Below are 13,327 nucleotides of genomic sequence, written 5' to 3'. Positions count from 1 at the left end.
AGAATTTATTTGTAACCCCTAAGTCAACACTTGCAGTGGCAAAAATTTGAGTTGCACATGTTTCCAGCTGAGGTCGAATAAGGTGACACCCTACCTTTTTGCTTCAGCTCTCAAACTGTGAACATGTTCTTTTTATGTCTCTCTAGTTCCAGGGTTTCACATGTTTGTGATCTTGTTGCTTAAAATGGCCCCTAAGAGTAGTGCTGAAGCACTGTCTAGTATTCTAAGCATAAGAGAGTTGTCATAGATCTAACAGAGAAAATAGTATGTTTTATTATTTTCTTTAAAAAAATATTTTTATTGATTTCAGAGAGGAAGGGAGAGGGAGAGAGAGATAAAAACATCAATGATGAGAGAGAATCACCAATCGGCTGCCTCCTGCACACCCCACAGTGGGATCAAGCCTGCAACCTGGGCACATGCCCCCAACTGGAATCAAACCGGGGACCTTTCAGTCCACAAGCTGACACTCTATTCACTGAGCCAAACCAGCTAGGGTGAAAATAGCATGTTTTAGATGAGCTTTGTTCAGGCATGAGTTATGTTGCCAATTTTAGTTCCATGTTATGAATCAAGAGTATATATTAAATAAGGTGTCTTTAAACAAACACAGTAACACAAAATTCAGTTGATGAAAATGTGTACACAGAGCCTTGTAGGAACATGATCCTGTTTGTCCCTTAGGCACAATGATGTTACTAGCTAGCAAATTAGTATTTGATAATTCCGTGTTCACAGCAACTGTATAGAATATAACTACTACACATAACAAGAATTAACTGTATTTTTAAAGTTTACAATTAAATACTATATAGGAGAATAGTTTTGGAAATGGTTTATGTCATAACATGATAGAAATATATATATATGGCTGAGTGACTAGCCGACTGACCAATAGCTATGATGTGCATTGACTATCAGGGGGCAGATGCTCAACACGGGAGCTGCCGAGCGACAGCAACTTTGCAGAGTGCCCTTTCGCACTCTGGTACCCCATGGGGGATGTCGGACTGCCGGTTTTGGCCCAATCCTCGCAGGCCAGGCCAAGGGACTCCACCTTTCGGAGGGTCCCCACTCACTCCGAAGACATCCTTTGAGCCCTGGCACCGCCCCAGGTGTGGCCAGCCAGGGAGGGACTGAGGGAGTTTGGCTCCAAGGCATGTCTGACCCATCTCGCCCAGTCCCATCCCACCAGCCACCTTCTAATGAATTTCCTTTTAATGTGCACGAATCCATGCACCAGGCCTCCAGTTAAATATAAAAATCTGGCAAACTAGGATGAATTCAATATCGGTTAGTACCTGTTATGTACAGCATGGTCTTTAAAACCACACTTTTTTTCCATTTCTGTTTCTACTCCATCTGAAATTACCACTGTTCAATTAGTTTATCCTGGTTAAAAACCCGTTTTACAGCTGCATGAAATATTTACTAATGCCGGCACCGGTTTGGCTCAGTGGATAGAGCGTCGGCCTGCGGACTGAAAGGTCCCGGGTTCGATTCCGGTCAAGGGCATGTACCTTGGTTGCGGGCACATCCCCAGTAGGGAGTGTGCAAGAGGCAGCTGGTCGATGATTCTCTCTCATCGATGTTTCTAACTCTCTATCCCTCTCTCTTCCTCTCTATGAAAAATCAATAAAATATTAAAAAAAAAAAAAAGAAATATTTACTAAGATTATATGAGTATAACATTAACATAAATAATCTCTTATTTAATCGAAGTCTTTTGAAGGGAGTTGTTTATAATATTGAGTACTATTAATCCATGTGGAGAGCTCAGTTTTTCATTCAGCAATTGAAATCCTGTGACTTGATTGTAAAATTAAATAGATGTAGTTGTCAGAATGATAAAATGTAAGTATTAGATATTCTAAAAATTTGTGTTACATTGGACTAGCCAACAAGATAGTTGTATTTGCTTCCAAGAGTTGTAATTTTGTGTTTAGTGTTTCTGTGGCAAATAAAATCTTGTGCTTCAGTTGTTTTGTTCATGTTAGGGTCTTGTATAACAATGGCTTGTAGATTTGAATGTAACATTAGTAAGCAAATCTTTATAAATTCTGATGGCTAAAAATTTCATATTTGGTTATATTTAATATAGTCTGAGCATCATTTAAAAATGTTTTATGTTTAATTTTGCTTAAAATTCTGATTATTCATTTTCCGTTTTTATTTATCTTATAGGTGGCCCTTCAGAAGGTTTTTAATTTTTCGATTTCACATATATTTGAAACAAGAGTGGCAGGTCGTATGGTGGCAGACATGTGCCGTGCTGCTGTAAAGGTAAGTTTGGGTTTTTTTTACTGATGAATTAATGAATCAGTAACCAACAGATTTATGTGACTAATTTTTTTTGATGTTTCTTATACTTAAAATACATAGTCCTTTTAGTGGCTGCTTATAGCCTTTGCCACTGAATATAGTGCTAGTGTACACTTTGTGATTGTTAAGTATTTGTACCTTTCATAAAACTTACTTATATGTATATGTTTTCAGTGCTGCCCAGAGGAATCTTTGAAGCTATTTGTTCCCCACTGCTGCAGTGTTATAACTCAGCTTACAATGAGTAAGTCATATAGTTACCATTTTGTATTTACGATTTTAAATGAAATTTTATTCTGTTTCTAGTATTGTGTTGATAAAAACAGATCCTTTAAGCTATGGAATATCTTAATTTTGTAGTTTGGGGGAAAATTGCTCAAAATAAGGTTTCACTATGTTGACAGGTAGATTTGAAATTTTACTTTGTTAAATTAATACTTTCATACAAGAACCATTTAAAAGTCGCAGCAAAAATACCAGTTATTTGTGACTAGAGGCCTGGTGCATGAAAATTAATGCACTGGAGGGGCGGCGTCCCTCAGCACGCCTGCTGCCCCAGCGGGGCTGAGGGGACTGGGCGTCACCATCTTTGAGGGCATGGCAGTCAATTAGCATATTCACTCTTTATTAGATAGGATATGTGCATGGTCAGACATTTGGCTGCTGTGTTTATTTTCTGAATTGTGTGTTTCCACCTCCTCTAGAGCAAGAAGGAATTGAAAAAGTCTCCGTAAAAGAGACTTTTTCAGCTATCAGAAATATTAAATGTAAATATATAAAAAATGATTCGTTTAGTTGGATACATAGATTTTTTTTTCTCCACTCTGTACTACTTTGCCTTTTTTAGATGATGATGTATTAAATGAGGAAGAGCTAGACAAGGAGTTACTATGGAATCTTCAACTTTTGTCTGAGGTATTGTAAATCTTGGGAATAAAAAAATATAATTGTGAAAATGTTGACTTGCTCTTAGTATTTATTCTTTTTTGAAAGTTTGATATTAAACCATGAAAGGTCATAAGTTTTAAGTATTCTTTTGATTTAGTGGCAGAAAGTCAGATAATGTCACTTTCTAATATCAGGAATATAATTATTGATTACCTTATGTTCAGTATTATTGACTTTTTACTGATTAAATCTAATATAGGTAACTCATTAATTGAAAAGGTTATTGGATTTGGGAATTTTTTTTTCTCTATGTTCTAAACTTGGCCATTAATCAGACTTGAGCATTTTTTATGTGTTAGTTCAAGAACCAAAGAACAGAAATCCCATTATCTCTTAAAGGAGAGGGACTCTTTTGGAAAGGATGTTACTATGCCATGGCACTTGAGAACTCAGAAAATTAGTTTGACCTTTAAAAAGAGTAGATTGTTAGAATATAATGAATAAGGCCTAAAATGAATTACTTTAAGAAAAACACTGTTAATGCTTTTAAGACTTCTTTCATGGTCAAACATTAACCTTTGTGTTAATTATTGATTCTTAAATCTTTTACTCCAAATATCTTTGGGCTAAAAAAAATTTCTCTTTTTAGATTACTCGAGTGGATGGGAAGAAGTTGCTTCTTTATAGGGAGCAACTTGTAAAGATTCTCCAAAGAACTCTGCATTTAACCTGTAAGCAGGGTTACACTCTGTCCTGCAACCTTTTGCATCACCTTCTTCGTTCTACCACACTCATCTACCCTACAGAATACTGCAGTGTGCCCGGTGGCTTTGAGAGGCATCTTTCTGAATACTTTCCTATCAAGGCAAGCGTTTTTAATAATTTAGGATTCAAGGATATATTCTGTTATTTTCCTAAGGAATTCAAAGTGTGGTTGTTGTTTTTCTTGTGTATGAAGGTGCCACTTATTTATTTTAAAAGTAGATTGTATTAAAACTTATTGGGTTATTTATTTTGAAGATCTAATTGGTTTTTTAAGTGATTTGTGAATGAGGCAGCATTCCACCTGGCAACTAGAATGGCGCTCCCTAGAGCGTTTTAAATGTGTGCAGCCTAGTATATAGTGCTGGAGCTCCTCTAGTTTTCTTCTTTTCTGTTTTGTGTGAGATGACTTGTTATGTCACATCTAACCTCTATAATTCCATATAATTTTATTGGGTAACTCAGTAGACTCACATAAATTTACTGTTACTCTTATAAGTAAACTAATATTTGAGGGGCTCTTTAGGAAGACCTTTTCAGGAGTTATAATGAAGCGATAATATGTTGTCATGCCATTTTTGTGTGCATTATTCACTATCTTAGGTTTGGAACACATATATATTCTAACATTTTCAATTATGTATATACTAGAGGCCCAGGGCACGAAATTAATGCACGGGTGGGGTGGGGTGTCCCTCGAGGGATGCCAGACTGCCTGTTTAGTTGGCAGTTGAACATCCCTCTCCCAATCTAAGATTGCTGGCTCCCAACTGTTCACCTGCCTGCCTTCCTGATTGCCCTAACCGCTTCTGCCTGCCAGCCTGATAACCCCCTAATCACTCCCCTGCCAGCCTGTTTGCCCCCAACTTCCCTCCTCTGCCGGCCTGGTTACCCTTAACTGCCCTCCCCTGCAGGGTTGATCGCCTCCAACTTCCCCTCCTTGCAGGCCTGGTCCCTCCCAACTGCCCTCCTTTGTAGGCCTGGTCCCTCCCAACTGCCCTCCCCTGCTGGCCATCCAGTGGTGGCCATCTTGTATCCATATGGAGCAGCCATCTTTGACCACATGGGAACAGCTATTGTGTGTTGGAGTGATGGTCAATCTGCATATTCCTCTTTTATAAGATAGGATAGAGGCCTAGTGCATGGGCTGGAGCCAGCTGGTTTGCCCTGAAGGGTGTCCCAGATCAGGGTGGGGGTTCCCGTGGGGCGGCCTGGGCGAGGGGCCTGTGGTGGTTTGCAGTCCAGCCACGCCTCCTGGCCACCAAAGCTGAGGCCCTGGTATCTGGGGTTTATTTACCTTCTACAATTGAAACTTTGTAGCCTGGGGTTGAGGCTAGGCCGGCAAGGCAAGGGCAGGCGGAAAGCTTGGTTTCTTCCATTGCCTGGGAAACACAAGCCCCCCTCCTGCTCTCTGTGGCTGTAGCCATCTTGTTTGGGTTTATTTGCATACTTACTCTGATTGGCTGGTGGGCGTGGCTTGTGGGTGTAGTAGAGTGAGGGTTAATTTGCATATTATTCTTTTATTAGATAGGATGTTCTTTTTTCAACTTCTCAACTGGCTGAACATAATGCTGTTCTTTTCTAGGACTGGGGTAAACCAGGGGACCTTTGGAATCTGGGAATCCAGTGGCATGTTCCTTCTTCCGATGAAGTGGCGTTTGCCTTCTTTCTGTTGGATTCTTTTCTTCAGCCTGAACTCATCAAACTCCAGCAGTGTGGGGATGGAGAACTCGAAATGTCTAGGTTAGTTTGTTTTGTTTTATTTTCAATAATTGGTGTTAGTTTTTATGGTTTCAGACTGAAAAACATCTTTTTGTGTGCCTTTCCTTCTCTCTGTGGATGTCTGCTGTATTCATTTTCTGTGAGTTTTGACCATCCACATGAGTGTAATTAGAAACCATTTAATATAGTGTTGTGTAACAGATAATTTGTCATAACATTTAAAAATAAATGGGTTTTGTCCTCGCTTGTTTTTAGTGCTTTTTATTTAGCTGTTTCATGTGTGTATCTTGAGAAGGGTGTAGGTATATACCCTTTGAAAGTAATGCCTGCTTTTCTAGGTTCAACTTAGACTTATTGGTTTGTTTCTTCTTGGTAATTCATTATTGCTGTTCATATTACTTAAGAAAAATATCTCTGTGAGGTGATTTTTTTACCCTTTCCCATGGGCTTTAAAAAGAAAATTATTTAAAATCATTAGACTTTTGTAGTTTGGATGTTTGACAGTTCCTAAAATAATGGTAGGAAAATTACTGTGTGTCAAATGTCAGGAAACTTTAATAGCAAATTCAGTATAAATGGGATTGGAGGAAGAAGTATGATTGACTTCATGTAAGCTATATAGTCCATTGCATAAAACTGCCTTTTGAAGTAAACGGTTAGCTGGTCCAGTTTTAGATAAGATGTGCTGGAAGATTTCTTGTAATACTGTTTTCTTGTGGTAGTGATCTTTAGATAAGTAGGTGATTAAAAATCAGAATTGTTTCACAAAGCACAATCAGTCTTTCTTACCTGTGATTATTTAGAACCTGCTTAATATAAGCAAATCTCTTATTACCAGTAAATATCTGTTTAATTACCTTGAACTATTAAGTGGGTAAACTGTGGTGGTTGCCATTTTTTTTTTTTTTACCTTAATTTTGTATATCCCCACTTGATGAAGTTTTTGAATTCCCCCTAGATTCTTGGCTTTTCATTAAATAGGGATTTGGAGTCTTATAAAATATGAAAATACCTTTTATTTTTTCTAGAGATGATGTTCTACAGAGTCTGACTATAGTGCACAACTGTTTAATTGGCGCAGGAAACCTCCTACCTCCATTGAAAGGAGAGCCAGTTGCTAACTTGTAAGTAAAAATAACTACTTTATATATATTTTGCTATTTTTCCACTTGGTATATATTTTAAGTTTTAGTCACATAATGATTTCCTGGTTTTATAATTATTGGTGGCGTTTGTTTCACTTAACCTTTTTGCCATTGATAGGCCAAAAAATACCTGAGGCACAACTTAGGTCTGTAAACTTTAAGGCTTATTCAGATATTCATATGGTGCCAGGATAACTTTGAATGTTCATGAGTTTTAAATATTAATTTAGATGTTTAAGTTTATCTATTAGATTACTAAGTTAATTAAGAAATACTCTGCTTTAAAAAGGAAAAAAAATACTTTTTTTTTTGTCTGCTGTCAACATTAAAGATTTTGTAGCAAAAAACGGGTGTTTTTTAAATAAATATCTGTCCAGTGTTATTCATTATGATTTTGAACTTTTTAGATCTATCAAGTTGCTTTTCTTAATGTAAGTGCTTTTCAGAGCATTATTATTTTGAAAGAGTGTCTTGATTTAGTCTATTGTTAGTGCTACCATTTAAGTTGAAAAATTGAATTTAGTGGACATCAGCAAATATGTAACTTGAGCTCATGTAATAAGTAGATAGCTACTAGTTTCAGTATACCATCTTAGATCATTTTCTGTCTACATCAACATCTCATTGCTGAACAACTTAATGAAAATCACATAAAAATGAGTAAGTAATCCCTGCCTGCTCAAAAAACACAAAGAAGAGAATTATTTGTGGATTTTACAACAAAAGTTTTAAAAAGCTTCAAGGAATTGTTTAAAATATGACTTGCTTGTCTTCCTATATTTTGTATAATTGTTTGAAATCATGCTTTTTCACAATTCCCATTTATTTCCATCTAAAAAGCTGTTTTTAGACATTGAATTTTAGCTTGCTCATTAGATTTAAGAGGGAGAAGTGGGGCCATTTCAAGTAAGGGAATCTGTTTTCAGTTTACCTATGCATTTGCTGAATTCTTTTACAGAACCTTTGTTTTTTATTAGCTTTATAGTTTTATAGCAGAGCAGTATTACCAAATTCATCTTTATTATGAGAGATTGATTTTTAAATTATTTTTTAAATTCTCACCTGAGGATATGTTTATTGATGTGAGAGAGGGAAAAACATAGATGGTTGCCTCCCAAAAATGACCCACAGGGTTTGAACCCACAACCTAGTGATGGTCCCTGACTGGGAATGGAACCCGGCAGCCCTTTTGGTGCTTGGGAATACCTTTTGCTCCAACTGACTGAGCCCGCCACCTGGCGGGGCACAAGAGGTTGATTTTAAACTAATTTTAAATGAGACCTGAAATTAAAATCAATGGTTTTTATTTTCCTGAGGATTTTAGCAGTGTATAATACAGCAAAAAATTTAATGCCGTATTTTCCGGCGTATAAGACGACTTTTGAAACCAAAAAAAAGCCAACCGAAAATCGGGGGCAAAAGACCAAAATTGCACAAAAATTACCTGCAGATCTTGACGGCAAAGTAAGTCTTTTCTTTGAAGTGGGGGGTAGTCTTATACAGTGAATATAGGCCTAAACCTATGTTTTAACTGTAAAAATTAGGGGGTTGTCTTATATGCCGGAAAATACTTACTACATTAGTAAATTCAGCTGTGCTTGAATTTGTTGACAATGAGAAGTATCCTCATTTAATACAAAAATGTATCTAAGAGCAAAAGCATGTATAATCTGTGTATATGATGAGAGGATTTTTAGTAGAGTGATCATTTAGATGTACTTCTTGAAGGGTCAGCTAAGGAGGCCTGGAGGTTTTTCAATAAGGAAGTTCCTATCATCATGTAGCCGTATTATGCCATGTGCACTATAAGAGGGAATTGACGCAAATAATTTACCTTTTTTTGTGTATATATATATATATATATTTTTATTGATTTCAGAAAGGAAGGGAGTGGGGAGAGAGAGAGAAACATGTTGAGAGAGAATGATATGAGAGAATCATTGATCGGCTGCCTCCTACACGCCTTCCAACTGGGGGATTGAGCCTGCAACCTGGCCATGTGCCCTGACCAGGAATTGAACCATGACCTCCTGGTTCATAGGCTGACGCTAACCACTGAGAACCGCTGGGCAAGAATTTACCTTTTGAAATAAATGTGCACCCGGACAATATTGCCATATATTTTGCTATTACTATACACCAATTAGGATTATATATAATGAAATGCATTTTCAATATGGAGAAGAATACTATGTTATAAAAATGTTACAAATGCCCTGGACTATAACTAAATAATTTGTTAGCGTGCATTACTATACACTATCAACTATAAAATTGATCCTGAGTATCCTTTATAGATTTTTCCCAGAAAAGCTGAAGAAGAAAGATTATTTAAATGGGGATGTTTTGTTTTTGACTTTTCACTTTTAGTGTGAAATTTTAATATAATGAAGTAATAAAAGTTATTTAATATAAACATACAATTATTAGATTTTTAAATATATTTAAAGGTATACACATAAGATGTTTTCTTTTATACAGAGGTGGGCAAAAGTGGGTTACAGTTTTTTGTATGAAAAATACAATAATAATAATATAAGAAAGCTGTTTCCCATAGTAACAACTATAAAACTACTTTTGCCCACCCCCTGTATATTTAGTAATACATAACTAAATAAAATATGAAGTGATGAAAAGTCAATCATTTTAGACATTGAATAAAACACATTTTTAGGATTCTTTATAGTTACGTGCATCTATGCAGGGTAATAATTAAATGAAGTTGAATTAAAAATGAATGAACAGCCGTTAGCTAGCCGATGAATTGCCAAAACACGGAGTTTGTGTAGTCTTCCCTGGGCCTTTAACTCATTCTTAACAGAATCCTTCCCTTTAAAATCAATTTCTTAACTGGTATCATCTTTATCTGAAATATTAATTTGTTTTGGTAACATTTGTTTTCTTTATATAACATTTTGGCTTTTTTTGGCTGATAGTAAATTGGTTCTCACCAAAGTATCATTAAATAAAGTTAGGTTTTTAAATTTCTGAAATGCTTTTTTAATAAGTCAGTTGTTAAAAGTCTTATAAATATACAGTGATTTGAAAACACTAAGTAATTTCAGTTGATGGTGCCATTGTTCTGTGATACTGAATCACCCTGCCTGGTGTGAAGAAAGAATATCTATAGCACAACTTTCAAATTATCAACAGCACATCAATCTTAAACTAGTACATAAAAACAACAATAGGAAAGTAGTCTCTATGGGAAATAGAGTAAAATGTGTCAGGTCATGGAGAAAAGGAAAGCATCAATTGACACATGCTTTAGTGTAATGCGTAAGGTGCTAACATATTACCGATGTTAATAACACAATTTTGCCTTTGTATTATGGGACAGTGCACATTTTTCAAAATACCCAAGCAGTTTTTGGAAACACATAGCAACTCAGTTTTTTAAAAATTTTCAACTTATGCTTTTCTTATATAAATCTCAATTAGGTAAAATATTCTAGCTGCTTGATTGATTGGTCAAACCACTCATTATTAAGTTTGCCTTGCACATGTATTAGTAGTATTTGTCTTCTGGAAAATTGAAAAGTAATGAAAAACTTAGTTCTGAGTTTTTCTGTAAGAAAATCTAACCTAGTTTCTAATGGGGTATATGGGATGATCTTAAAATCCTATTGTTCAGGGGAATGGCTAATAAATATATGAACTATGCTAAGTGATTAGAGACTGACAAAAAATAAACTACTTAGATAAATTGATTATCTTAATAAGTATAAAATAAATAATATACCTAATGTATCTGCATTGTAATTTTTGGCCTTTAGCAGTGTAGGGGGTCACTAAATATCTTGTATATATTATACATTTTACTGTTTCAAATGATGGGTAAATTACGGTTCCTTGAGGGTAATTAAAGGATACATTTTTTAGTTTAGTACAATTTTAATTTTTAGCAGTTTTGTTACTCTAAGTCTGCTGAATTACTCTTACATTGGAACCTCTTTATTTCGCCCTTGGAACCTTTAGTTGATGATTTAATAGAAATATTTGTGATATAGTATATAGTTACCTTTATAGATGTGGAAGTTGGAGTGTGTCTTTGCAGGGTCACAGGAATTTTGGACACTTGCCTTTAATCCTCAAATCATCATTAATTTCTCCTTTTGCAGTCCACTCATAATCTTTTAGGTCTAACCAGCTATCACAGAAAGTAAAAACTAATAACATCTATAAAAGCAGGGTTACTCAAGGTAGAGGAGTCATCATTTTTCATCTCCAATATTTCTTCTTTACTTTGTTCCCCCTTTTCTCTGGTAGATCTGTAAGTCATTCTTAGTTAGATCATTCTTAAGATCTCAGCTTTTACTAACTTTTCACTCAAGAAAAATTCATACTTAAGGTCTAAGAGTTGAGACCATTTCATTAATATGTGAAAGGATGTGTTGTTATGCGATGAGGGGCAGGGCTAGCTAACCTCTCTTGGCACCTCCAGGGAACTACCCAGCTCTGCTGGGGGAGCCGCACACAGAAAAGGAAACAGTTACTACTCCACGGTGAGTAATCCTGTTTTCTCCTATTTCACCTTCTGACTGTTTTCTTTGATTTTTTAAAAGCTTGTGTGTCAGACATGAAAATAGTTCCTATGCTCAGCATAAATTTTCAACCTAGCACTCTGTAAGATTTCTCTTTCTTTACTTAGCAACCTGTTTTGCACATGGTAGAGGAAGAGCTAGCTTTTCATTTGTGTCTATTGCTATTATTGATGCCTAGGATTGAATTGCATAACAGAACACAGAAATAGGCCAATTGTCTCTTGTGAAACTTCATAATCTTGGCTGGTGGCTTGGTTTTATACCTTTAGGATTGTTTTCATTTGGGAGGGGAGTGATTATTGGAAACCGTAGCTTGCTTGTTCTTTCACTTATAGACAGGAAGAGTTATTACTGTTTGCAGTTGTGTTATGACAGTTAATCTAGCTTTCATTTGCATATTTGATTTGTATATTTTGTTTTTATGTTATTAGTCACTGCTTCCCTTTTCACCATCTTTTTCCTCCAGTGATTGTTTTCAGTTCTACTCTGATCCAATCTAAAGAAGATTGCCATCTAGTGGTACAAATCATATAGTTGTGGGAACTTACAGCTCCTGCCCCTTCCCACCCTTGCCCAGTGGCACACATATTGAATCTTGCTATAAATTAGATGGCCTGGTATTATTTAGTTGATTTAACTTTATTATTTATAGATTGTATTATTTATAATATGTTGTGTTGAAATTACTTGTTAGAATTTTATTTAGTTCCTGTGTCAAAATACTTACTCCTTGTAAAATGAAAAAGTGAATGTGAGTTGAATGAATTTCACTTGGGATGGGAAAGTGATGGGGTTGATTTAAATTATATATATTGCTACTATGGCTTTTAATCAGAATGCATATCTATAAGTTGACATATTTTAAATCTATTCAGCTGAGATTATGTCCATAACTAAAAGTTACAAGAGCAGTTTTAAGTAACAGAGTATGGCTGCACATGACTTATAAAGTGGCCACAAGAGATAAATAGATCATGACTAGAGATTTCTTTTAGAAAATAATTCTTTTAAAGATCAGAAAAAATAAATTGGTACAAATACATTTTTACACTTGTGGAGAAAAACATTTACTGTAAAACATGTCAACGCAAATGGAGTTGAATAAACTTATTAGATAAGAAGAGATCAGTTAAAGCTGAATCTTAGATAAATAAGCCTAAAAGGAATTAGTGATGGATAAGAATAAACACAACCAAAATATATGTCTAACCAGATGCCTTCTCTACATTTGAGTTCTGTAGTTGTGTTTTAATTTAGATTTTAAAAATAAAAGCCTAAGTAATTTTTATTTAAATGTGTTACTTAATACTATACTTTAAAATCCTATACAGGCTGATATTTTAAAGTAATTATAAAAATTGACCATCTTCAAAATTTTTAATAGGGAAACTATTTAGTGACATGTGGGTTTTAAAAATTGGTATCAGGGCTTGTAGTTGAGACTTGTTTTTAAAAGTGATTACAGTGTAATTGATTACTAGGATCATAAATGCATACCAAAAAAATTTCAAATTACCAATTAGTAGGGGTTTTTCTTTTTAATTTGTTTGATAGGTTCTCTCCCTCCCTTTGGATATAGTATAAATTGTTCCGAGGTTTGCTGTAGAGATTGTTTTTAAGTTAACTTGTAAGACTGATTTTGTGATAATTAAAATGTATGCTTGGTTCAATATTATTTGGTACTTGGTATGGACCGGGTAAGGTACAATTGTATTCCTACTTTAGTAAACTACTTATATTTATAGCAGCAGTGAGGAGAAGTCCTCTCAAGCGACAGCTCATGACAAGCACCTCCCCATCCTCTATCAGGGGATGTCAAGCCAGGGTGGTATCAGTCTTAATGCTTTTTGCTTGTTACTGCTTAAGCACGGCCTTTTTCCTTTGCTGGTGAAATCTTATTTCAGTAGACACGGACTTCCCCCCCCCTTTAAAAAAAAAAAAAAA

The 13,327-nt window shown here is 35.4% G+C and overlaps 1 protein-coding gene across 2 annotated transcripts in view; it reads left to right on the top strand.

Annotated features, from left to right (window-relative positions):
* The window catches only part of PSME4 (proteasome activator subunit 4), an 85,460-nt gene that overhangs the window by 41,057 nt on the left and 31,076 nt on the right, over nucleotides 1–13,327 (top strand). For both annotated transcript variants that reach the window (XM_084900798.1, XM_084900799.1), the window contains exons 15-20: nucleotides 2,185–2,283; nucleotides 2,497–2,566; nucleotides 3,170–3,237; nucleotides 3,860–4,075; nucleotides 5,558–5,715; nucleotides 6,723–6,818. In XM_084900798.1, coding sequence (XP_084756924.1) covers nucleotides 2,185–2,283; nucleotides 2,497–2,566; nucleotides 3,170–3,237; nucleotides 3,860–4,075; nucleotides 5,558–5,715; nucleotides 6,723–6,818 — 707 coding nt within the window. The remainder of the gene's footprint in view (nucleotides 1–2,184; nucleotides 2,284–2,496; nucleotides 2,567–3,169; nucleotides 3,238–3,859; nucleotides 4,076–5,557; nucleotides 5,716–6,722; nucleotides 6,819–13,327) is intronic.

This window comes from Pipistrellus hanaki, assembly GCF_964339955.1.
Source record: "Pipistrellus hanaki genome assembly, chromosome: 12".
NCBI classification, from domain to species: domain Eukaryota; kingdom Metazoa; phylum Chordata; class Mammalia; order Chiroptera; family Vespertilionidae; genus Pipistrellus; species Pipistrellus hanaki.
This window is presented reverse-complemented; position numbering and strand designations above follow the sequence as displayed.